The following is a 26,624-nucleotide window of genomic DNA, read 5'->3' as shown; positions in this document are numbered from 1 at the left end:
TGTGCCTCATCTGGAAAACAGCAATACAACAATGCTAGTAGCTGACCACAGGCTGGTTTTAGGAGCCCTCCTGGCACAGAAGTGAAAGCACTCCGCTGCAGCACTTGTAGCCCACTGCCCCTCCTCAGGAGGAAGGTGAGGCAGTCCGCTTCCATAAAGATTTATAATCTTAAAAACCCTCCGAGGCAGCTCTACTCTTCCTGAAGGGTCTCTCTGAGTCAGAATCGACTTGCTGGCAACGAGTTTGGTCTGGTTTTTATAGGCTTGTTAGGAAATGCATTAATCTTTGTTAGGAGCCCCTTTGTCAAATAGTGGTTGTGCGTTGAGCTGCTAACTGCAAGGTCAGTTCCAAACCGCCAGCCACTCCTTGGGAGAAAGAGGAGGCTTTCTACTCCTGTGAAGAGTTACCGTCTGAAAACCCCCAGGGGCAGTTCTTCCCTGTCCTTAAGGATGGCTGTGAGTCAGAATTGACGAGACGGCAGAAAGTGAGTTTAGCTCCAATGTCTGGTTTCAAACAGTTCATGGAAATATTCCGCTTCCTGCAAACTTTTGGAGGCCCTCTCAGGTCTGTCCATCACGCTGGCCTCCCCTTGCCCCCTTTATTCAGGACCTGGTTTTCAGCTTCTTAGTGGGGGAGTCTATGCCACAGGACAGACTAGTCTTCATCAGGAAAGACCGCTGAAAACCTCACATGAGACGATAAGGGTGAGAGTGGCTGTGAGCTGCTGCTGCTGCTGCGGCTCCTCCAAATGCTGATGCGCGTGGCAAGGATGAAAATGCGACCCGGTCGCCTCCCAGGCCCTGCAGTTTCCATTCCAGCATGCTTTGGAAAGCGTCTAAGAAGGATACAAATTAGAAGCTAGCACCACTTGTGGGGAGCACCATCAACAAAACAGTGAAACATTAGTGGGTACTTAGAGAGAAACCCTGGTAGCCTAGTGGGTCACACGTTGGGCTGCTAATTGCAAGGTCAGCCGTTCAAATCCACCAGCCTCCCTGCAAGAGAAAGAGGGGGCTTTCTACTCCTGCAGGGAGTTACAGTCTCGGAACCGCCCAGGGGCATTTCCACCCTGTCCTGTGGGGTTGCTACTAGATGGCAATGAGTTTGAGACAGAGTTGGCTTAAGGAAGTGGGATGGGGTGGAATTTAGTAGAGAAAACCAACTCTGTTTCTTGGCGCATTCCCAAGGTGTTCAAAGCTCCGTGACCTTTCTAAAAATTTCCTGGCCAGGAGAAAGTACAATGAACCCCTTTGCAAGCAAGTTACTAAATGACCGCTCACCCTGATGTGCCCCTATATGCCGAAGGAACTCCGGTAGTGCAGTGTTTGACCAGAAGATGGTCGGGGTGAGGGGTGGCGGCTGAAACCCATGGCGGCCACTCCTTTCCTTGGAAGAAGGATGCGGCAGTCTGAGTTTGTAAAGAATTACAGCCTTGGCTTGAAGTTAAGCAAGTCGCATCTACCAGGAAAGCAACAAAGCCCACATGAAAGAAGCACACCACCCTGTGTGATCATGAGATGTCAACAAGATCGGGTATCAGCTATCAAAAGATTAAAAAATATATATATTTATGCAAAAAAGTGGAGACCCAAAGCCCACCTGTTGATAATTGGACATCCCCTCACAAATGGTTACAGGAATGGACCATTCAACCAGGGTGCAATAAAGCACCGTTGAAACACACAACATCCTTCTAGTTCCTGAATGCTTCCTCACTGCCCACTATCATGACCCAGTTCTGCTTTTACAATCTGGCTAGACTGAAGCATGTACACTGGTGCCGATAGGAGCCCTTGACACATGGGATCCAGGGCAGATAAGCCTTTCAGAAACAGTAGTGGGAGTATCAATACCATGAGGGTAGGCAGGAGAAAGGGGGAACTGATCACAAGGTTGGATATGTAACAACACCACCCATCCCCCTACCCCCCTGAGGACAAATGATAGAAATGTGGGTGGAGGGAGCTAATGGACTATGTAAGAAAAGAAATAACAGTAATATATAATTGATCAAGGATTCATGAGGGTGGGAAGGTGGGGAAGGAGGGGGGAAATAGGAGAGGAGCTGATACCAAGAAAGGAAAAAGAAATGTTTTGGAAGTGATGATGGCAACATGTAAAAGTGTGCATAATACAATTGAACCATGGTTGTTATAAGATCTGTAAGACTTCCCCCACCCATAAAATGATTTTTTTTAATGTACTGCCTTGGAAACCCTAGGGCGCAGTTGTCTGTTTTCTTTGGGTTTTTTGTTTGTTTTTTGTGATGTATTCCATGCCCATTTCTAGAGAAATTATATTTTCTTGATCTAAATCACACGCAGAATAAATCATAAAGTTAGGACTGATCAGAAGCCATTGGTAAGGAGGGAAACGAAGAGAATGGTTTCAGGATCCTGGAATGGGAGAGCTACGGAATGTGGGATAAATTTAGCTCTGTGCTTTTTGTAAGAAAACAGACCAGAACAGAAAGTGTAAGAAACAGACCTGAACACTGGCCTGGAGCACAGAAAGTTGATCCAATCCTTAGACAGGTGTTTCCCTGAGTGAGTTCTGTGGGTTTCTTGCACAAGATGCCCAAAGAGACAAAAGGGAGATGCTGTGGCCAAGCCCAATCTTGAAGGTCTGTATCCTATTCCTCCTTTTTTGAGATGGTCACACACCTGTGGTGATTTACCCGAGCCCCGGTGTCCTGGTCATTCTGCTTTGGGCTGATAACCATAAGGTCAGCAAGTTTGAAACCACCAGCTAAGCCCAGGGTTTCTGCTCCTACATGTTACAGTCTCGTAACCCCGCTGTGGCAGTTCCACACTGCCCTACAGGAGGGGGATGAGTCGGGAGGCTTGAGAAAAGGAGCCCTGGGGTAGGCTCGGTTAAACACTGGGCCGCTGACAGCAATGTTTGCAGTTCAAGTCCACCAGCTGCTCTGCAGGTGAACGATGAACTGCCTGCTTGCGTAAAGACTTGCATTCTTAGAAACGCTATCAGAACCAACTCAGTGGCAGTGAGTTTGGGGTTTTGATTTTGTTTTCCCTTGCCTTTTGGTGGTTAGTCAGGTGCTGAAAAATCCTACAATAAAGTAAAAACTATGTATATTTTGTCCATTTAAGGTACCCCAGTTTTCACATTGGAATGTCCCTGGATTTAGAATGCATCTACCAAGCGTCTGACATGCTTGGGAAGGCAGTTGTTCCCCACCCAGCCTAACACTAGCATTCAGGATACTGTGTTACACTCCACTGGTGCTAAACCTTCAGATCCAGACACCCCCACTTTGACCTTACGGAGAACACGTCTTCCTGACCTCCTTGTGGTTACTGCTGCAACAATCATGGAAAGTTTATGAGAAAGACTCATGATGTCAGTTAGTGGGGTTTGTGTGGATATGGGCCTGACTGCTAGGTGACTGGGCCTTGGTCCTGATGACCCATGGGAAAGAATTCCTCGCAGTCTCCTGGACTAGAAAGCTGAAAAAGATCGCGATGCACTCCTGCCTTGGCACTAGGATGCTTGGACTCAGCTCTAACCTCTCTCCTGGGCTAGGTGACATGTAGGTCCATGAGCCACTCTTCCCACATTACTCTTGTTCTTGGAATTGATTCTCTTTGCTAGTTTTGAAAATCTTGGTGCACACACACACACACACACACACACACACACACACACACAGGAGTTTCATGGAAAATGGATTCGAAAGATAATGAATTTTTTCCATGAACTTTTTGAACCTGTCTCATGTAGGTGTTCTGTGTATATCTCTCTCCCTCCCTCTTTATCTATCTAGATATATACATTATTAATTTATTTATGAGACTTTCAATTAAAATATGAATAAGTGAATGTGCCGATCAATAAATACCTGCTTTGGGGAAATGGACATGGAGCCATTTCTGAGCTATTCTTTCCTCTATTGTGAAACAAACCGATTGGGGGGAGTCAGCTGTGTTGTTAGAGCACTGGATTAAGAGGAAGAAGATCTGAGGCAAGGTTTGGGTTTTTACCAAAATGCTCATGACCTTGGTCAAAGAACTTAAGTAGCCCAAGCCTGGGGGTCCTCGGTGGCTCTATTGGAATGAAAGCGCCTATTTGATGGTGTGGCCCGGAAGATGCGTCAACATCGCATGCCCTATGAGGGATGGAGCAAGCGCTGATTCCCCCCTCATCCTGGCATTCTCTGTAACGGGTTGTATGTCTTAAGGGCAGCACGTTCGTTGCCTTCAGCGGAAATGCCCAGTTTGTATCTTTGTTCTTATTTTATGTTTTTCATTGGGGCATATGCATAAATATAGTTCTATGCAGATCTTGGCTGGTTTCCTGCGAGCCTACGCTCCTTAGAATTTCTGTAAGAAAATCTCCCAGACGACAGAATGTTCTAAAGGAGCTGTATAATTATGTGGTGTGGTCCAAAAATAATTTTTTTAAAATAAAAGAAGGCAACAACTAAACAGACCTTCGTGTAAATCATCCAGTGCCCTGGGGTGGCTTGGCCTGGGAAGGAGAGGCAGGGGAGGCGAAGGTTGCTCCCGTTTCAAAGCTCCGAAGATCGTTTGCCTTTATAAGCTCTTATTTTTTATCGTGCCACGTCTCGGAGGGTCTCCCTAAGCACACCCCTGGCCTTCTCTCTTTCCCTCCTCCTCTCCTGCTAAGACACAATCCTTTCTCATCCCCAGGCAAGAGAAAATCACCATGCACCGAGAGAGGTGATGTAGTTCAAATCACACACATATACTCACACTCACCTACAAACCAAATAGCTAAATGCACTCCTATCAAATAGATCTCGACTCACAGTGCCCCAACGGCACAGAGCTGCTCCTTAGGGTTTCTGAGCCTGTCGCTCGAGGAGCAGATGGCCCCAGCTTTCCCCTATGGGGCCGCTGGTGGGTTTGAACTGCAGAGCTTGCAGCTAGCTCAACCCTTCACCCTTTTATCTTCATGCACACACGCCTTGAAATATGCGTGCCTAAGATTCATCTCCAGCCACACTGTAGACTAGAGAGCCCCCGTGGGTAACTCAGTCACTTCTCTGGAAATGGCAGCCATATTTTGCTGCTGTAATTGATCACCAGTGTGGCTTAAAAGAAAACAAATGTATTACTCCGCAGCTCTGGCTGTCAGAATCCCTATATTCAGGGTGTCCTTAGGACTGTGTCCCTTTGGGACACTTAGAGAGTCTCTCTCCTCCCCTTTTCTAGTTCCTACAGCTTGTCTGCATTGCTTGGCGAGTGATCCCTGCCTCTGTCTGCAAGGCATCAGCACAGCACCTGCAAACATTTCATTTCCTTTTCCCCCGAAGAGCCCTTTTGGGCAAGCAAGGTAATGTTGTCTCAGATTTTAAGGATTATAATTCCGATGTCGAGTTTAAAGGAGGGCGAGTGAAGCAACTGTTAAAGCGCTCGACTGTCATTGAAAGGCCGGTGACCGGAACACACTGGCTGTTCTAAGGGAGAAGGGAACTGCAGAGCTGCTAGACTCAAACCAAACCCAGACTCAGGACCGTGGTGGCCACCGCGACCCTGCGCACACCGTGGGACGACTGCGCCGGGGGCTCCGGGACTGTCCCTTTGCAGGAGTAGAACGCCTTGTCCTTTGGAGATGCTGATGCGGTTCACGGCCCAGTGCGGCGCCCACTGTGCCACCAGGGCCCCACACCCGCGGTCAGGGCTGGGCTGGGCAGGGCTGGGCTGGGCAGGGCTGGGCTGGGCTGGGCGGGGCGGGGCGGGGCGGGGCAGGGCAGGGCAGGGCAGGGCAGGGCAGGACACGACACGGACAGTCGCTTTCCTTGTGATCACCTCTTAGAAAGGGACAGAGGCAGAAAGCCCACACGGCGAGCGTGTGAGACACAAATGAAGTAGACGTCAGAAGGGCCCTGGCATTTACAAGCAAGAAAGAGAGAGCACAAACAAACGGAGCCTTCAGCTCAGGGTGGCAGGCAAAGAATGGCAACGTCAACGAAAGCAGAAGAAATGAATTAAGCAGCGGAAATGAATTAATACAAATAAAAGCTGAAATAGAGAAAAAGGAAAAAGGTGCCCCCTTCAATAAAGCACCACCGCCTGTTCAAAGCAGAGGGAAAACAACCATCAATAAACCCACTAGGAATGAGCTGGGGATATACTCAGGAGCGCTGAGGATAAAACAAATCTAATGAGACTACTATGTACAACTTTATGCCACTAAATTTGAAAGCCTTGATAAAATGCATTCTTTCCTCAGGAAATACAAATTGTCACGTTTGACTCAAGGTGCTGTAAAATCCAAATAGATAACACACAAAGGAACAATGAGAGCTACTGCGATGGGGGAGGGGAGATATCAGCCTCTATGGTTTTATGGGTAAGGCCCATCAAGTTGTCACCAAATGGATAGCCTCTGTCTTTTGTAAACGGCACAGAGATAGAAATGGGCAGCTTTATATTATCGTCTCACTGTCCCCGCATGATTCTAATCTGTGAACAGGCAAATGGATGCTCAAGTTGTTGTTGTTGTGAGGTGTCATCAGCCAGTCCTGGCCCATAGCGACCATGTGCGCAACAGAACAAAACCCTGGCTGATCTTGTGCCATCTTCAGAATTGTCCTTGTGCCGGAGCCCTCTGCGGGAGCCGCTGTGTCACTCCACGGCCAAGAGGGCCTCTTCTCATGTGGCTGCCCCTGCACTCTATCAAGCCTGATGGGCCTCTCCAGGAACGGATCTCTCCTGACCCATGTCTAAAGTATGCGAGACGAAGTCTCCCCATGCTTGCCGCTAAGAAGCACCCTGGCCATATGTCTTCCAAGACAGATTTGCTCAGCAGTCCTTTCAGCAGCCTATGATACTTTCACTATGCTCATGCTTCTGGACAAAGCTGCTTGCTATATTAAAAATGACAAATTCTGTATGTTGGGAGAGCGCCAAATCAGTCTAAAAAATCGCCAGTAGTTTCCCTCCAGATCAGCAATAAGCCCAACCCATAAACTGTCATCGGGTCCAGTCCGACACATACCAACCCTTGAGGACAGAGTATAATTGCCCCTGTGGGTTCTGAGACTGTATCTCTTTGTGGGAGTAGAAAGTCCTGTCTTTCTTCTGTAGAGCAGCTGGTGGTTTTGGACTGCTGACCTTGCTGTTAGCAGCCCAATGTCTAAACAACTCTGCCACCAGCGCTCCATCAATATTAGCAATAGCTAATTATAAAATAAGAGCAATTGAAAAGGAAAAATAGATCTTATCCCTGAAGTGGAAGAGATTGAAATAATACAGTCTCTGATTCAACCAGGGTTTACTGTACCTTAATCCAGGACTTGCCCTTTAATCCTCATGGTGCCTCTATGAGAGAAGAACATCGTTCCAGATAAGGAAATGAAGTGCAGTGACATTAAACAGTACCGGTGAATGGTTTAAAAATCTCAGTTCTAATAGCCTTGGACCCCCCAAAACTCAGGGCCATTGAGTTGATGTCTACTCATAGTGACCAGATAGGACAGGGTAAGCTGCCCCTGTTAATTTCTGAGACACTATCTGTTTATGGGAGTAGAAAGTCCTGTCTTTCCCCTGCGGAGCAGCCAGTGGTTACGAACTGCCGACCTTGCGGATCACAGCCCCGCATGTAGCCACCAGGGCTCCAGAACCCATCACTGGAACCGCTAGAGTATCGTGCCTTGTAGAAATATCGATGAATAAGCCCAACAAGGCATCCATAAGTCTGTAAACGCATATTGTTAGAGGAGGGATTGCTGGGTCAGTGTTTTACAGATGTTTAAGTGTAGATGGATCTACTAAATGGCCTGCTATAGGGGAGGAAAGGGTTTACAATGCCATCATTGAAGGGAGGGAGGCTCTCTTCCCACATTCTTCATGTTCACATAGAGTTTATGGCAAACACTCTAAAACTTTACTGGCTGTTTACCTGATCAGCAGAGGTACAGATGCTGCTCCTGAAGAAAAAGACTGAGCTATACACGGAGTCCTTGGGGATGCAGATGGTTGAGGTGCCTGGCCGCTCACAAAAAAGCGTGGCCCCCCATGCACCCAGATATGCCTCAGAATAGAAGCCTGGAAATCTACCTTTGGAGCAAAAAAAAAAAAAAAAAAACTCCACCCTTGAAAACTCCGCCAAGCACAGTTCTATTCTGACCCTCAGCAGATTTCCAATGGTCAATGATCTGACAGCAATTAGATGGTAAAGCTCCCGTGTGAGATAGGAGCAATACTATGCATCCGTAGCAAGCGAAGCCCCCCAAACCAGGTCAGATGTGAGCTAGGCAGTTCTCTGCATATGGCAGCCGAGATCTGAACACAGGGCTCCAGCCTTTGAAAGGGAAGAGAGGTCTTAAGAATCACATAAGATGTGTTTTGATGGGCTATGTCTAGCAGTAACTTAGAGCACTCTCCCCCAAGATTCTGCTGTTCAGAATCTAGTCATATGTGCGCCCCATCCAACTACAAGGGAGGCTTAGCTGTGTCATCTACAATGTGTGCCAGGAGGAAGATACCAAGCAGAGAACGTACAATATTCTCAGGGACAAGATGCCACTTTTGCCCTTAATTTAGCCTACAAATTAAACACATCCCACCTCAAATCCCACTTGAGTTCACATGGAATTTGAAAAGCTGATTCAAACATTCATCTAAAGAGAAAAAGCCGGAACATTTGAAACAGAGAATCATCGTTGGTTATGGGAAAGAGACTTACTGGGCTATGTTCATAACATACAATAATGCTAATAAAAATCAGGTAGTATTACCACAGGAGTCAATAGATAACCAAATAAATTCTGGCTATATATGCACAGTGTACACAAGGATTTAGTATATGATAATGATGACATTTGAATTTCCTTGGTAAAAAGATGTACTCTTTGGAGCTAAAATGGTAATAAAAACAGTGATAAGTTATAAAAAAAAAAAGTCCTGCCCACGCACACAAAAATAAATTCCATGCAGATAAAAAATAGCAAAGGTTTAAAAACTGTAGAACTTTAAGAAGAATGGAAAGAAATGTGTTTTACTATCTGTGACTTTCTAAACATTTCAAAATCTTCAGAAACAGTAAAGAATGAGAATTGAGCCATTATAAGACATTAAAAGCAAAAATAAAATACAAGCAGAGACTGGAAGATAATTTCAGCATGCATGGATGATGAAGGATCAGGACTCTGAAAATGCAGTGTGTACACAAACTATTTCTATTGAAATGCTTAGCCACTTCAAAATGGGCAAAGCACACAAAAAGATGATCCTCAAAGGAAATATAAATGACCATGGCATAAAAAGATGCTAAATTTCTCTAGTCATCATGGAAATGGAAATCTAAACAAGCAATTTTCCCACCCTTGTTTAGAAATAATGAGCATAAAAGATGTGGTGAAATGGGCCCTCCCTTACTCACCAGCTACTCCTCAGGGGAAAGAAGAGGCTTTCTACTCCTTTAAAGAGTTACAGTCTCAGAAACTGAATCTGGCAGTTCTATGCTGCCCTGTAGGGTCACTAGAGAACCCCTTCTTCCTCTCTCAAAGTAGCTGGTGGTTTTGAACTGCTCACCTTGCAGATCGCAGCCCAATACATAACCACTAAGCCACCAAGGCTCTTAATGTGTGCATGCTTTTGTGTGTGCGTGCGTGCGTGCGTGCGTGCGTGTGTGAGAGAGAACTGAATGGCAGTGAATTAAGTATATAAATATAAATAGATAGATAGAATACACACATATACAAATGAGGGGGTACACCCTCCCCCCAAAACCTGGATTTTCTCTCAAAGCTATGTATTTAAACGTTTTTACAAAACAACCTTATTCTCCACTCAAAATACTCTCCATTACACTTAATACATTTGTCACATCTGTGATTCCATTCTTGGAAACGTTTTTCAAAATCATGTGTTGGGAAGGCTGACAGCACTTCCCTAGTTTTATTCTTCACCTCTTCTGCATCTTCAAACCACTGTCCTTTCAAGTCCCTCTTCGTTCTCAGAAACAAAAAGAAGTTGCACGGAATAAGGCCAAGTGAGGGGGGCACATGGGGCAAGAGAGGTGGGCTATTTTTTGCCCCAAACTGGCACACCGAGATGGTGTGTGAGCAGGTGTACTGTCATGGTGGCAAAACCAGTCCCCCATCTGCCACAAATCACACCTTTTTTTGTCACATTTCATCTTTTTTGAAATGAGAAAACCACTCATACAGTTGAGTTTTTCCCGTAACATTGTCCTTGTAAGTTGTGTTCAACCTCACAAAGTTTCTGCAGCATTTTTCCTGAGCAGGAAACAAAATTTCATAGCTGCACACTATGAAAATCTGTAAATTGACCATCACAAAAATGAGCGAAACTGCTTTTAGGAAAAAATTCACTGTGACCAGAGAGAACTTTCCCAGGTGACACCACTGGTTACACTAACTCAGAGCAAGTTGCTCAATGCTCGCCTAGCAGGAAAATGGCATACTAAGAAAGCTCCACCCAGCGCACCCCTTTTCCCACTTTTGGTGGGGCGGGGGTAGTTCCTCTCTATATACTCAATTCTAGGAGTATGCATGTGCATCTCTATAGAGGTATACTAAGTCACTGCTGTCGGGTTGATCCTGACTCATGTATACATCCTAGAAGGACAGTGATGACCACTGGACCAGGAAGAGAAAGTATGTGTGAAGTGGTAAATGCAGAGCCTCCACATTTTATTCTGAGATGATTATGGTTTATTATAAGTCGGTATATTTTTACTTATTTTATAAAGAGCATTCGTAGGTACACACCTGCACATTGTTGGGGGTGAGGCGAGAAAGAGAAAAGCAGATAGAAAGGGAGAATTCTGCCTGGTAAAGCGTCTCCCCATCACTGCTGAAATCTCCAAGGGGTAAATGGACGGTGCTAAACTCAAGTGAGCGCTTAGCGTGTGCACTGCAGTCCCATCCGCACGTGCTGACCTCATTGTATTGCGCTCCGCCTTAGTGCGTGTCACAGATGTGTCTTTATTTTGGTACAAGTGGGAGATTTATGGCAACTCTGCGCCCAGTGACTGTCGGCGCCGTTGTTCCAGTCGCATGGGCGCTCTTCATACCTCTGTGTCAGGCTGGTTCATCCTCGCCGCATTTTAATCATTTTTCTTTCTTAAAGATCATTTTATTGGGGGCTCTTACAGCTCTTATAACAATCTAAACATCAATTGTATCAAGTGTATTTGTACATATGCTGCCATCATGATTTTTTAAACATTTACATTCTATTTGAGCCTTGCTATCAGCTCCTCTTTTTTCCATCCCTCCCCAACCCCCACCCTCACGACCCCTATATTGATAAATGATAAATTATTATTTTCATATCTTAACACCGACTGCTGTCTCCCTTCCTCTGCGATTTCTTCCGCCCTTTTCTCCCCACCTTCCCCCTACCCTCCTGGCATTGCTACTCCCATTTCTGTTCCTACGGGGTTTATCTGACCTGGTTTCTGTGTGTCGTGAGCTCTTATCTGCACCTGTGCACATGCTCCAGCCTAGCCGGATATGGAAGGCAGGATGGGGTCGTGATAGTGGGGAGTGAGGAAGCCTCAAGGAACCAGAGGAATATGGCGTGTTTCATCGGTGCTATATTTCATCCTGGTTGATTCATGCCTTCCTTGTGACCCCTTCTTTATTAAACATTTTTAATAATGCTATCTCACACTGACTAGACTACAATAGAGTGTAAGCATAATTTTTATATGTACTAGAAAACAACAAAAAATGTCGTGTGTCTGGCTTTGTTGTAATCTCTGCTTTGTTGAGGTGGTCTGGAACCGAACCTCGGTGTCTCCAAAGCACGCTGGCACTCACTTCACCTGCGCTGCAGCTGCGTGAACCTGGCAAGCCAGTTGCTCTGCAGTCAGTTCCAGCAGAGTTGCCCCCTGTGTGTCAGAGTACACTGTGTCCCATTGCATTCTCCACAACTGAGTTTTGAGAAGTTGAGTGAAGAAAGAGTGAGTTCTATTTCTTCCAAAGTGCCCTGGTGTGGACTCAAACTTCCAACATTTTCCACACCAAGCATGTTGGTCACTTGAACTATTCATAGGAATTGAATTTGGTGCCCCCCACCCCAATATGTGTTGCATACCCTAACTTCTGTGCCCATGGTTATAATCCCATTTGGGAATGATCTTATGTTATGCTAAAGAGACAGGACTCTTGTAGATCCATCTCTTTTTTTTTTGAGATATAAGAGATTAAACTAGCAAGTGAGCAAGCTGAGACGAGCAAGATAAATACCAAACCATATGGTGATCTCTAAAGAATCAGGGAATAAGCTAACGAGTCAAGCACCTTCTCCCGGAGCCAACACACAGAGAGAAAGCTTTTCCCTAGAGCCAGCATCCCAAATTTGGATTCCCAACCTTGGAAACTGTGGGAAAACGAATGTGCTGATTTGAGATGTCCATTTGTGGCATTCTGTCCCAGCAGCTCTAGGTAACTAAGGCAACCACCCCAGAGCTGAAGAATCATAGTAAGGAAGAGTTTGTTCTTTTTCATTCAGAAGATGCAAAAAAGAAAGGAAAATGGACTTGATCAAGGCATTTCAGCAACTAGGTAGCAGATCAGGATGGGCCCTCCTTGTAGTTTAGGCAGGAGATTAGGAGCATTAGAAAGACATTCGGTATGAATACAAGTCAGGAGGGGTTAGATGGCAGGATGGCGAGACGACCAGCTGTTCTTGTGTGTGAAAAGCTCCTGGCTTTTCCCCTGTGGCATCTAGGGCAAGCGTCCTATGACACAGCTCTGCTTTGTTTGCTACTTCCTGCCTTCAAGTGGGTTTTTTGGCTCTAGCATCAGCCACTGGCTCCTGCAGCCTGCATTCTCTTTCTTCCCCGCCACCTCACGGAAGCTCCCGTGTCCCATAAGTGGGTCTGGGGCCACTTACAGGCAGGCTCAGGGAATGGTCACTCCACCCTGTGGAGGAAAGGCAAACCACAGGCCCCCTGATTTCGACTGCTTCTCACCGACACACACAAATGAACCAAGATCACATTATGCAAACTGCGACCCCTGGTTTTGGAGGAGACCCGAGTAGACAAAGATGTCTTTGTTGTTAAACAGACCTGAGGGAGGCTGCCGACTCTGCCACTTCCTCACAATATGGTATACACCCTCACAATATGGTATGTGGATAATCTCTCTGCTGATCTGTAAAGCAGGAAGGATAATATGTGCTCTATACAGTGGCTGGCCGAGAGGGTCTGCTCAATGGAAAGAAACCACTGCTGCTCCCACCACCAGCCCCTCCATTGGAATCACTGCTAGAATGACTCTGCAAATTGCATTGCAATTCCTTTGGTCACAAGCCAGTGTGCCGTGTGAACTCCTAGCAGCCTAGTGAACGGAACTTGGGTAGGAGTGTTTACCCTATTTTACAGATGAGGATACTGAAGGTTGACAAACTCAATTAAATGACTTGCCCAGGCTCAGATAGGAACGGGGTCATCTGTATCAGAGTTCTAAAATTGTAAAGCCCACTCGCTTGTCTGTCTTAGCTCCTTGGTGGTGTAGTGGGTTGTGCATTGGGTTGTTAACCGGACGAGCAACAGTTCAAAACCACCCTCTGGGAGAAAGGGGAGAATTTCTATTCCTGCAAATAGTTACAACCTTGGAAACCCCTAGGAGCAGTTTTCCTCTGTCCTTTTGAGGAGCCATGAGTCAGGATTGACTCTTGACAGTGAGTTTTGGCTTTACCCCTAAGGCATTCTCTTTCCATTGTCAACCTAACCTAACAAAATGGCACTTGTTACTTCTGCATCCCATGAAGACAGCTGTTTGATTTTTAGAGAAGTCCAACTCTGCTTCAAAGGCACGTCAAGGGCCTTTCTGGCGGTCTGGCTTGGGGGCGCAGAGCCCAGCAGAAGCTGCTACTATTACGAATGGAGCAGCAGGCGGCTCTTCTGTGCCCTCTCCTGGACCAGGCAGGATTGCCCCTGAGCGACAAGGGCACCATGAACTTTGGTTTGCTACAGTTTTCAGCCTTGGTCAACACATACACTGGGAGGAGATGCCATTTGGCAATGCTAGTTGATAATTCTCTGTGAATTAGTGTGTCATGCTTTTTTTAAGTCTCAGTGTGTACAGAAAACAGTTTCTTGAATTTATTCTGTGCATGGACGTGCACCCTGGCTTCCCCTTCGATTTCTCCAAAATGTCACAAATTACTTTCCTTGAGTTTACCAATTTGCAGGGATTAATGTATTTCTCTGTAGACACCTGTGTCCTAGTTATATCCCAGCCAGAATAGCTACCTCCACTCCTAAACGCTGGCCTGGTTTTTCAAGTCAGAGGACTTCGGTTGCAGGTCATCCCCAGTGGGGGCTTCCAGGATGCGGAGTTAACTCTGGGCTCTGTTTTATCATGCAGTTGTGTGGAGGAGTACAAGCTGGCTCCTGATGGAAAGTCCTGCCTGATGCTCTCAGATGTCTGTGATGGCCCCAAGTGCCTCAAACCTGACTCCAAATTCAACGACACCCTCTTTGGAGAGATGCTTCACGGTTACAACAACCGGACACAGCATGTGAACCAAGGCCAAGTCTTCCAGATGACCTTCAGGTATGGCACAGTCACTTGTGTCCTGGTATACGTCACTGATACACCAGCTAAGCAGCGGGGGAAAGCCCCCGGCCCCGTGCAGCAGCATCCTGTAATGCTGGTCAGCATCTCCCCCGGGTCCCTACTGCTCACTGTTTCATGCTAGAAGCCAGCCAAGCTCATTCTCTGAGCTCTTTCCCCACTTGCCCCTGACTCTATGTGTTTTAAATTCAATCTTAACTCATCCTGTAAGTACAGTTAATGGAATTTTTAATTTTTAATTAATCTTTTCGGTCTCTTAAAAAGCAAGTTTCTTTTTAGCCTATTCAGGCAGGGTAAAAATAAAGCCATTTAATGAAGCAGGAAATAAAATTTCACCACCCAAAAATACACAAAACTAACATGTTCCTGAATATTCTTAAACACTTCTCTTTGTCCCTTAAACCAAACACACACACACTCTCTCTCTCTCTCTCTCTCTCTCTCTCTCTCTCTCTCTCTCTCTCTCTCTCTCTCTCTTTCTCTCTCTCTCTCTGTACACACACATCTCAGTAAAACGGTTTTTTAAAAACCCTGTTGTAAAGAACTCAATGATGCACCACAATCCCCCTTGCACGTTCACAGCCACAGAGGTGCCTGTGAGATTAGAAAATGAGACCGCCAGTGGAAGAGGGTAGAGACTGTACACAAGTCACCGTGCTGCTCGCGGTGTAAGAGGCCAGGGGCTCGGACCAGTGGAGAGAGCCTTCCTGGGAGATTAATGAACCTGGAGTTGTTCTCAAGGAGAGGGATGATAGGCAGGATTTAGTTTTGCCTCAGACTCGAAAATCTTAAAATCAGTAGAATAAGAAAACTGTTTTGATGTCTAAGAAAAGATTCTCTCTTTCAAAGGAACAGGGGAAAAGGACGAACCTTACTTTTAGACAGCCTTGCATGAACACGAGCACAGACAGTTATTGAAAAGTAGGTCCTTTCTCCTACTTGAAGTTGGATTGACGGAAGTCAGAACGGGAAAGATGCATCATTGCTTCCAAGCGTCCTCCTTCCTCTCGCACCACGTTATTCATAAGAGTAGTAGTGTAGTAGAGGTGGCAGAATGGCTGCCATTTCTAAAGAATTAGTCTATCTGGAGCTCTTTAGTCAGTGTTTTAATTATAAGAACAATAATACCAGCTAACAGGAATCCATCATGCACCGGGAGGTGTTTGAAGTCCTTTCTGTGCGTTGACTTGTTTTATCCTCACAGTGACCCTGAGAGGCAGGAGCTCTTTGTCATCCACACAGTCGAGAAACTTAATGCCCTGCCCTCTCCCAGACCTCCTTCGACAGAGAAAGGGAGTGGGGTAACATCATGCTCACCTTATTACAAGTCCCTTTCATAGCCACCTGCCTTCTATTCTGCAAGTAAAATAGCAGCACCAGAGGGCCTAAGTGCCGTTCCCACAGCCATCACCCAGCGAGAGGCTGAGTCAGGACCCAGGTTCCAATGTTGTCTGCCTCAAAAGCCTTCCTCCGTTAGTCCAGGTTGACTAGAGAAGCAAATCCAGGGAGACTCATGCACGTGTATGAGAGAGCTTTATGTGAAAGAGTGATTATCTATTATGCAGACAGCTCAGCCCAGTCCAGGTCAAGTCCGTCAGTCTGATATTAGCCCATATATTTGATGCCAGTCCATAGAGGCCTCTTCAGACTCATGCAACACATGCAATGATGCCAAATACGGGAAGATCACAGGTCAGTGGGTGGGAAGCCATTGATCCATTGGTGGTGGAAGCATCTTGGTTCTGGCATGTGGCTCCTCCAGCTTCAGGGCTCTGGCTGCCATAAGCAGAGCTTCACGTAGCTTGCCAACAGGAATGTGAAGCAGAGAGAATGTGTGTCCCACCTCCAGCGAGGAAGATAGGAGTTCCCAGAATCCTCAGGAGAAGTCCATGGCCACACAGAGGCTCTGTTGGCTGTAACCTGATTGACAGGCTAGACTCCACCCCTTCACTCAAGTTGACAGGAAATTATGTAACTGCCACACTCTTATTTTCTTATACCATTGACCTCCCATTGTATAAGGAAGGCAATTGAGACCTGGATGGAAATGTGAGTTTGCTAAAACTATCTATGCAGTGATGCCATGCTCTCTGTGTACTTGCTCTGTCCTAGGGACCACCTGGTTCCTGAAGACCTAGTGCTGAATGAATGAGAAGTGGCCCCAGACCCTGTGGTACTTCAGCATGGGGTGTGTGTGCGTGTGTATGTGTGTGTGTGTGTGTGTGTGTGTTGAGTGGGCACAGGGTGGCAAGAAGAAGGAGAGAGAAGTTTAGATGCTTGCTGACATGATCGTTGGTGCTGTAATCTCAAGGCTCAGCACTACAGCAAAGTTTAAGTGTGTCATTTAATCAGAACCAAACAGTGGGACAGCCTCTAGCGTATTACAAAGCTATAGCAAAGCATTGGAGTTTACCTTTTGAATCACCAGAAGTTCCAAGATTTAGTAATTTTATTAACACTTTTAAAAAGCACGTTTCGGAAAGCAGGGGTGAGCCTGAGATGGGGGGCTCCCGAATTCCATGGCTGTTGGAACTTCAGTGGAGCCACTGGAGGGCAGAGAGTGCACCCCCAGGGGAAAGCCTGGGACCCCAGGGAGGGTAGAAGTTCAGACTCCAAGGCAAAGCAGCCAAATGCAGGGGCAGCTTTTGCAGTTCGAGGCAGGCTGCAAAGATCTCCCGGAGGCTAGCGCTGGGCAGATGGGGGTTTGGGAGTGTAGTGGCATGGCAGCGTGTTCCCCAAAGCCTGAGGAGCACACAGCCCCCCAGTTCCTCGGCATGTGGAGGAGACTGAATCCCACCCCGGCTCCTCCTCTTCACCTTGACACGCTTCCCACTGTAGCAGTGGGTTGCCCTCTTTGGCAGTCAGGGGAGGCATAAATCCAATCCCTTGCCCGGCCCTCAACAGCTGGCTTCTTAGTGGTAGGAGGGGGCCGTGCCCCTGCAGCTCAGGCTCAGGGTGGGAAAGATGGAGGAGGTGGGAGGAGACACTTCTGCCTCCCCCACACTTGGGGAAAGGGGCGCCAGCAGGTAATGATCAAACAACCTTCTATACTTAGATCTGCCTGGGGGCAAATGATTTCAGGAGATCCCTTTCAGGAAGTGGGGGTTGATGCCTTAGAGAGGGAGTGGGCCAGAGCAAATGGACTATAAAAAGCCCAGCTCTGGTATTCCGCCATCCATGGGGGGTTCCTCTGATGGGGGAGGGGAGAGTTCTGCAGCCACATCTAATTGGTGACCTGATGCGTTCCCCTAGGAAGCCGTGCCCTTCAGTGTTTCCAATGGGGCCGAGGGGCCAGGTGCCTCAGTCACTGTTCCCTGGGACCTGGTGCCTGGCCCTTGGGGAGGGGTGTGAAGACCCCACAAAAGAGAAAGGAAAAAAAAGAAAAAGAAAGCATGTTTCTTTATCTCTCCCCCAAATCTGTCTCTCCCTCCATCCCCCACCACCGCCCATGCACACACATACATGTCCGAAAGCACCTGCATGCACACGCAGACACGGATGTGCAACGGTTTAAAGCACCCACTTGGGGAACCTGGGACATCCCTGAAACCTGATCTAAGGTCGGTGTTAGCCTTAGAAAAGCACTTCCAACAAAGAGGACCGAAGACTCAGGGTCTGAGAATCAAGAGAACTTGGACGCCTTCAGAAGGGAAGAAGGTGCGTGTGGTTGGAGCTGAAACAGTCCGGGAGGCGATGACAGAACCACGGACGGCCTTTCAGGGCACGTCCTTGTGCTAAGAGCCATGGAGGGACTCTAGTGGGGAACGGAAGCATGTGCGGCACAGTTGCCTTGCATTTGACTGCATCCCGGTGCCTGTGAGAGAACATGCCCATGAAGAAGCATAGGGGAGTAGAAGTCGGTGGGGTGGGGGTGACTCACTGGTGATACATAGCGACTCCCTGGAGTTTCCGAGACTGCAACTCCATCACGATTTACAGGAGTAGAATGTCCCAAAGAGGGATTAATTAGAAGTCTCCTGCGGTGGCAACCACGGGAGAGTGTAGATGGCTTCCGCAGAATGATGGGAACGATACTGTGAAAAGCGGTGGCCCGATAGTGGGAGGACATCTCAGGATCGAGTCATGTGATAACAGCCATGCGGGGTCGGGACCTTCGAGTACCAGCAAGGGGTCCTCTCCACTACTCCAGCACCCAAACAGAGGCTGAGTGATAATGTGTTAGAGATGCTTCCGGAGAAATACAAGGATAATCAGCTTAAACTCCAGATGCACTGTAATATTGGACGTCTATAATACTAGTTGTCTATAAGGTTAATCATCTATGAAACCCTGTATTGAGCACCGTGGTGGGTTGGGAGATGCTGCTTAGACTCCAGAGAAGAAAAATGGAAAGAAATTGACTCGGCTTCTAAGGAAGAAATGTACATGCTTGTAACATGGTACATCCATGGTCATCAGTAGATTCTGACTCAGGGCTTCCAGATAAGGAATCTGAGGCTGTAAATCTGTACTTGAGCCAACAGCCTGGTTTGATTCCCATGGAGTGGTTCGTGAGTTTAAACCGCAACCTTACGGTTAGCAAACCAATGTGTAACTACCACCACCAGTGCTCCTTCCAGAAGAAGTTTTACAATCATAGTTCCTTTAAAAAAAACAATTCCCATTCCTTCCCTAATTTTCTTCAGGATATGGCACCTTGATGGAGTTTGGGGTTGGGCGGTGGTTCAAACCCACAAGTCACTCTGAGAGAAAAAGGCGAGGCTGCCTGCTCCTGTAAAGATTCCGTCTCCAGAACCTTTCACAAGACACTAAGAGTTTAATCGGCTCAATGGCAGAGGGGTTTCTGGTTTGGAAAAATGACACATAGAACTGGGGTGGGGACAGGAATTTTATTTGCATAATGGTGTGCCCAGAAGGGCCTGTGGTTTGTAAGGAGTTTCCACGTCAAGCTTCTTGAGAGGAAGTCGGAGTGGTGGAAAGCTCCCCAGAGCCGGCCTAGGGACTTAGGAAGCAAGGGGCAATGTGTCTCGGGTGTGTGAAGAGCTAGCTGTACGGGCCTCTTCTGTCCAGAAAGGTATCTCCAAAGGCCCCGACAAGTGGATATGTACGAGAAGTCAGGGAAACAGACCGCACTGCTGTTTCCCGCCTTCAAGTCCTGGCCTTGCTCGGTACAAGTGGAGTACTGCCGTCTCTTCTGTAAAAGGGGTATTTCTCGCACACACTGGTCCTTGTGATAGGCACATCATGGGTTTTATGCAGTGTGAGTTCTCGCAAAAACATGTCGGTCAGTGGCTGGCATATTGAATAAATGCGCAAATGCATTGCTTCTCACCGTCTTGTGGGCAGATGAACTTGTTCAAGAAGGAGGGTCTGCATGGTAAGAAGGTGCTGGGTCCCAAAGGGACTTAGACATCATGTTGCCCTGGGATCTCATTGTATATATGGCGAAGGAGGCAACTGGCTTAGCTAAGGTCACAAAGCAAGTCAGCAAGTGGGTGCAGAGCTCGACCAAGTTCTCAGCTGTCTCCCCACTGCAACAGCCTGGTCAGCTAGAGGGAGCATGGCGTCTTTAATTAGGGCCGGCCTGAAGATGGCCAGGTTCCAAATGGAGTCCTCATTCGGTCTCAGAGACCCCGGTGATTGATCGTTTCCGACCCCTGGATTGCCCTCTGGTCTGTGCCGCTGCTGATTTCCTCAGAAAGAAAGAAAGAAAAGGACAGACATGCAAAACAAAAAACAACAAAAAGAGACGTATAAAAATGTCTGGTTTTTCGCTTTTGACAACAGCCACAAGATTTAGGGAACCCCCCAGACTGCCATTATGTCACACCAACTCGTTCCTTTTAAGCTCTCTCAGCCTTGGCTTCGTTTAAGCTTTCTCTGTGATTATTTCTATCCTCAGCCTGTGTCACCTTTTAGAGCCACCTGCTAAGTCAGTTGACTCCCCACTGTGGGAAGGCAAGTGGCTTTTGATGAGTCTAAACTTATCTCTTTCGTGTCTCCTGTCCTGAGCCAGACAGGACTGGAAAGGCTGGGGATTCTTTGTCCTCCAAATTCCATAGGGCAAGCCTGCAAGTTCTTCACCATCAAAAGTGGTTGTCATTTCCCACTTCCTCCTCCTTCCTCCCTCCCTGCCTTCTCCAAGTAATCTCCTGTCTGGCCCTTGAGAGTAGTAGCCAGCAGGCTCCACCACCAGCCGTCCTGCTGTTATGCCTCATTTCCTGACAATGCCTGGCTTGGGATTTCAAAAGCTGCACCAGCTTGAGTGCCCTGTGTGACAGCTATGTTCCATTTGCTTCTCCTCCCTGCCCTATGTCACCACACCCCACAACCTGGACACGAGGGAGGTATGTGTTTTCATGTCCTCCTTTCCCTCCCTGAAAGTGCAGCCCGAGTATCTGCTTGACTAAAGTTTTTAAAAATTCAAAAATGGAATATAAAACTTTAAAGTCTCCAAGGCACACAGACATGAGCTAGTTCAGACCTGACCTTTGGTGTTTGTTCTTCAAACTTTTCGAAGCTCACAGGGATTTGGGTCCTCTCTGGCACTGAAAATCAGTGTCTGACTCCCAAACCAGTGCTCCTCTGCTTTTGGTTCTGACAGAAGAAGCCTATGCGACTTCTGCAGTGTCCCCATCATCATGTGGTGAGCAGAACCCCCTGTCCCATGACTGCTCGCAGCAGAGAGGAGGACTCAGATGCCCCAAGGGGCTGCCGAATCCATAACTGAGCACGGGTCTTAGGCCATGTCCATTCTGTGCAGCGACTTCCTCAGGTTGCTCCATACAGGCTCTGGACTGCCTCTGGGGAGGAGCCTGTGACGGTGTGGAGGAGCCTGGCACAGTCTCGAGGTGGTCCACCATGTGGGAAGATGGGAAATGGAGCACACTAAGAGAGAGAGAGAGAGAGAGAGAGAGAGAGAGAGAGAGAGAGAGAGAGAGAGAGAGAGAGAGAGAGAGAGAGAGAAACAGACAGACAAAGAGGCTGAGACCCAAGTTTCTTAGTGGTGTGCAGGGCTGGATGGAGGAAGTGGAGATGAAAGGGGGAATCACTGATAGAGAGATAGTTACCATCTGGGAAAGGTGGTAAGAAAATTTGGAACTACACAAGGATAATGGTTGAACAACATGATAAAGACGCCCAAAGTCAGTGACTGGTACATATGAGGCATGTCGGAAGGGAAACAACTATGTTCTTCCTGCTTTTCTATCCCTCTGAGCCTTGTCCTTGAGTATATGCTGCCCTTTGATTTCAGTTGATTGATTATTCTAAGGTGTTCATCCCTCATTCCCAGTGGTAGGCTGGGTTGACAACAGAAACAAATCCATTGACGCTCATACAAACACATAAGAAAGAGCTTTATATCAAGAAGCTTTATATATCAGGAAAATGTCTCAGCCCAGTCCAACTCAAGTCCATAAGTCTGATACTAATTAATAAGTCCCTCTTCAGACTCACAAAGCCAGATTAGATGATGCAGAATGCAGGAAGATCACAGGCTAGTGGGTGCAAGGTCGTGTGGATCCAATGGTGCAGTTTATCACAGGGCTCTGGCAGGTCTCAGAGGGACTTGCCAGCAGGAAGTGAAGGCAGAGAGAGAGGGGAGGTTCCCAGGAACCTCCTTTTGAGAAGGCCATGCCCACAAGGAGGCGCCATCAGGCTGTGATCTGATTGATTGTCAGACAGGATGCCACCTCTACACTTTTATATATCAAGTTGACATGAGCTCATGTAACTACCACACCACCCAAGGACAAAGTTCAGAAGGGTTAGGAGAGAAGGAGCAATGGAAACAGGAAACAGGGAAGAAGTGGAACGTGTGATGTTGCATTGAGGAGATGGCAATGAATGAGATGAAACAACATGTGTATACATTGTTGAATGAAAATTGATTTTCTGCTCTGTAAACCTTCACCCAGTTCACAATAAAAATTAAAAGAAATAATTTATTGCATATATTAAGTACAATAAGAAAAGAGACAGATGGATATAAGAACTAAAGAAATAAAGATGGTGTGATATGTGGATGAACTGCAGATAAAATTGTTAAAAGAAAAAGCAGAATGGAGAAAGGTAGAAGCGTTGACAAGGGGTGGAAGATGGTGGAGGTGTCTAATGAGATACCTAATGTGAAAGAGGAGACAGAGTTCATTCTGGTGTCTCAGTGGGATTTATTTGCAAGGAGGATGTTGTAGGCTTGGTTCTCTGTAGATGCAAAATCAGTGATGCCTCTATATGTGTGTGTGTGTGTATATATATATATATATATATATATATATATATATATATATATATATATAGAGAGAGAGAGAGAGAGAGAGAGAGAGAGAGAGAGAGAGAGAGATTTACATCAAGAAAATGGCTCATATAGTTGTAGAGGTGAGCAAGTCCAAGTCCAAGCAGATTCAAAGACAGATGTTAAGCTGGAGGCTTCTCCTGTCTCAAGTAATGTCGAGGGTTTATGGAACTGGGATTGGTAAAATTGGTAAGAAGATCACAGGCTGATGTCTGCACAGTTGAATGCATCCCAGGCCAGCATTGAGATGGCACACTACTGCTGACAACTTCCAGGCCTGGCAGGCACGATGTCATGCCATTGGCAGAAGTCCCAAGAACTGGAGCCAGACGCAAAATCCAGATCCAGTCAAAAGCAAAGTAAGATTTTCGGTGGCATCCACTTATATTAGAAGCAGACCATACCTTTGTGTGATTTTTCATTTCATTGTACTCTGGCCGTGGCCTGAATAAGAGTGTGACATTCCACCCTCATCTTAGCCCATTATGGAGGCTTACAACGGATTGACTTGAGTACATTGTGCTAAGCCAGGTCATGGGGTATCATTAGGAATTAATAATAATTATTGGGCATATTAGTCATGGGATATTATTATTGATAATACCTAGTAATTACGATAAGTCACTACAAACCTGACTCAGCCATGTTGATTCAAATCTTAACTATCACAGAAGAATGATGATGGTTTTCAGAAAGTAGAAGATACTGGGAAAGTGCACTGGATTGGGAATCAGGCTCAAGTGCACATAAAGAAATGAAAGTCATTTTGTGAGACCTATTGCCGAATGAAAAGCAATAGGTTCATTCTGTCCATTTCGAATCCCCCGTACACCCAGCAGTTGAGATTACGCCTTCCCATTTCAAATCTTTTTGAGCAGTGTTGGTTTTAATGTTGCCTACAGGCCCCCATCAGAATTCCTTCCCTTCGTTGTGATCAATTTAGGAATAGGCAAAGACTGTGGGAGTGACACAGCCCTCCAAAAGTTGGTGGCATTGAAAAATTCTTGACTCCTTTTTTCTCCAATTTTCATCCATTTCATTTTATTCCCATAAGAAGCAGAGCTCAACTTTGGGCATAGGCTACAGAAATTTAGATACACTGCAGTCAGGAGCGTGCCTGAGCATGAAGTCTCAGAAACAGCAGTGAGGAGACAACACTAGGGAGTGGAGACAGCCAGCTACAATGGTAGATTTTGCAAATGCTTCATCAAAAATAAGACAGCAGATGAGCTTACAGGTCTTTAAGAATGACCTACACAGAGTGGGAGGGAGGCTCATGGGAGATTTACTACAGAGGCATTTCTCAATCTGCTCTTCTTATCAAATGTACATATTGTGCACCATAAAGAAGACTCTTTGGGGAAAGATGTGGGATTTCAGGATGTGGCACCTCTACCCACGTCTGATGAGGCAGAAGGGCTCCCTTTAAAGGTTCAAGGAAAGCTGGCCCTCCTGGGTGGCGCCCACTGGTTCACTGGCTGAGTCAGATCTTATTAAGTGGACTCCCAAGGTACTGTGGCCTATAATTTCCCTAGTTCCTTCCAGGATGATGGTTAATTTTGCACACTTGTTCTGGATCATTTCTCTTCCCACTCTTCCCCTCCCAGTTTTTCCCTCCTACCATGTGACATTATTTTTTTTTAAGCCAATGCATTGCATTTAATTGACGTAGTTATTTAATATCATAGAATACTTCCTATGTATTTTTATTAAAATTTTTCCCCCGCTTAATGGTCCACGTGGAGGGAGAGAGAGAGAGAGAGCTAACATTTTTTCTACCCTTTATTTTTTATGTATGTTATTAGGAACTCATAACATTCCATAGTTCAATCACATGAAGCACTATTGTACAACTTCTACTACAATCAATTTCAAAACATTTTCTTTCTTTTTGAACTTCCTGATATCAGTTCTCCTTTATCCCAAACCCCAGCAACCTGTATTTTTTTCTATGATACTGTTGAGGTGTTGTTTTTGTTTTTTTTTTGAGAGGGAGGCTGCCATATCTTACACCATCCAATATATTGATTCACATACAATTCTGTTATTCGATCCCATTGATTGGGGTCATACAGTCATCAACGCTATCAGCTCCCCACTTCCCCCATCCACCAATACCCCTCTCTTCCCATTACCCTCAGGGAACCATTACTCTTATTACTCTTTCTGAAGGGCTATCTATCTTGACTTTCATGTACTGATAGATCTTAAATATACACATATGCAAATCTAACATGATCAATGAGGTAAAACAATAATAAGGGGAGATATATTAAAGAACTAGAGGATAGTTATGTGCTTCCTCAGTGCCATGCCAGACCCTGGATTTTTCATCTCGTCCATGTGGCCCTTCTGAGAAGGACTGTCCAATTATCTTACAGATGGGTTTGGGGTCTGCACTACATTCATGTCCCTTCACATTGTGTTGCTTACTTGTTTTAGAAAATCTGATACTTCTTCCCATCAACACCTCATGTTCACACAGGTGAGTATGCTTCTTCCATGTGGGCTTTGTTGCTTCTCTGCTAGATGGCCACTTGTTTAACTTATAAGCCTTAAGACACCAGATGCTTTATATCTTTTACTAGTCAGACACCGTAAGTTTTCTTCACCACATTTACTTATTCACTCATTTTGTATTCAGCGATCGTATAACGAAGGCATCATACATTGCCACATTATTAGAACAAACAATTCTTGTGAGGTGAGATTTAAGTAGAGGACCAAAGTCCATCTGCTTCCTTGTTGCATTTGTGTGTGTGTCTATAAACAAATACACATTCATTTTTTTCTGTATATATATTTAAGTAATTTTATTGGGATCATCTAGAGATCTCATGACAATCTATCATTCAGTTGTATTAGACACACTTGCACATATGTTGCCATCAACATTTCCAAAATATTTTCTTTCTACTTGAACCCTTGGTATCAGCTCCTCTTTTTTTCCTTCCCTACCTCACCCTCGCACCCTTGTGAATCTTTGATAAATTATATAGCGTTGTTGTTATTTTGTGTCTTACACTATCCATTGTCTCCCTTCATCCCCTTTGGGGGTGGGCTATATATCCAACCTATACATATATTTATATATTTTTTCTTCTTTCCTTTTTTTTTTCTTCTTACCCGACTATTATATTTACCCATAATTCACCTCTCAGTAATTCTGCTCAGATACAATTTAATTGACCAAACACGACAAGAAAAGCTACACCCTCCTTGCCATCAATTTTGGAACCCTTACTATTGTCCTGCACCCTTCATTGTTGACTCCCCCACTCCCATACCCCCAGGAACCGCTGGTTCAGTCATTGTCATGTGACTGATGTTTTAAAAAATCATTTTATTGGGGTCTCATACACCTCTTATCACAATCCATTGTGTCAAGCACACTTGTACATTTGTTGCCATCATCATTCTCAAAACATTTGCTTTCTACTTGAGCCATTGGTGGTATCAGCTCCTCATTTTTCCTCTCCTTTCCCATCCCTCCTCTCTGATGAACCCTTGATAATTTATGAAGTATTATTATGTTGTCATGTCTTACACTGTCCGATGTCTCCTTTCATGCACTTTCTGTTGTCCATCCCTCAGGGAGGGGGTTATAGGCAGATCCTTGTAATCAGTTCCCCCTTTCTACCCTACCTTCCCTCCACTCTCCCAGTATCACCACTCTCACTACTGGTCTTAAACGGTTCATCTATTCTGGATTCCCTGTGTTTCCAGTTCCTAGCTGTACCAGTGGACATCCACATCCTCTAGTGTAGCCGGATTTGTAAGGTAGAATAGGGATCATGATAGTCAGCAGCGGGGGGCGG

The 26,624-nt window shown here is 46.0% G+C and overlaps 1 protein-coding gene across 8 annotated transcripts in view; it reads left to right on the top strand.

Moving 5' to 3' along the window:
* Positions 1 to 26,624, top strand: part of ASTN2 (astrotactin 2) — a 1,111,474-nt gene that overhangs the window by 674,664 nt on the left and 410,186 nt on the right. For all 8 annotated transcript variants that reach the window (XM_075560396.1, XM_075560395.1, XM_075560402.1 and 5 more), the window contains one exon: positions 14,340 to 14,528. In XM_075560396.1, coding sequence (XP_075416511.1) covers positions 14,340 to 14,528 — 189 coding nt within the window. The remainder of the gene's footprint in view (positions 1 to 14,339; positions 14,529 to 26,624) is intronic.

Source organism: Tenrec ecaudatus, chromosome 10 (genome assembly GCF_050624435.1).
Source record: "Tenrec ecaudatus isolate mTenEca1 chromosome 10, mTenEca1.hap1, whole genome shotgun sequence".
NCBI classification, from domain to species: Eukaryota; Metazoa; Chordata; class Mammalia; order Afrosoricida; family Tenrecidae; genus Tenrec; species Tenrec ecaudatus.
This window is presented reverse-complemented; position numbering and strand designations above follow the sequence as displayed.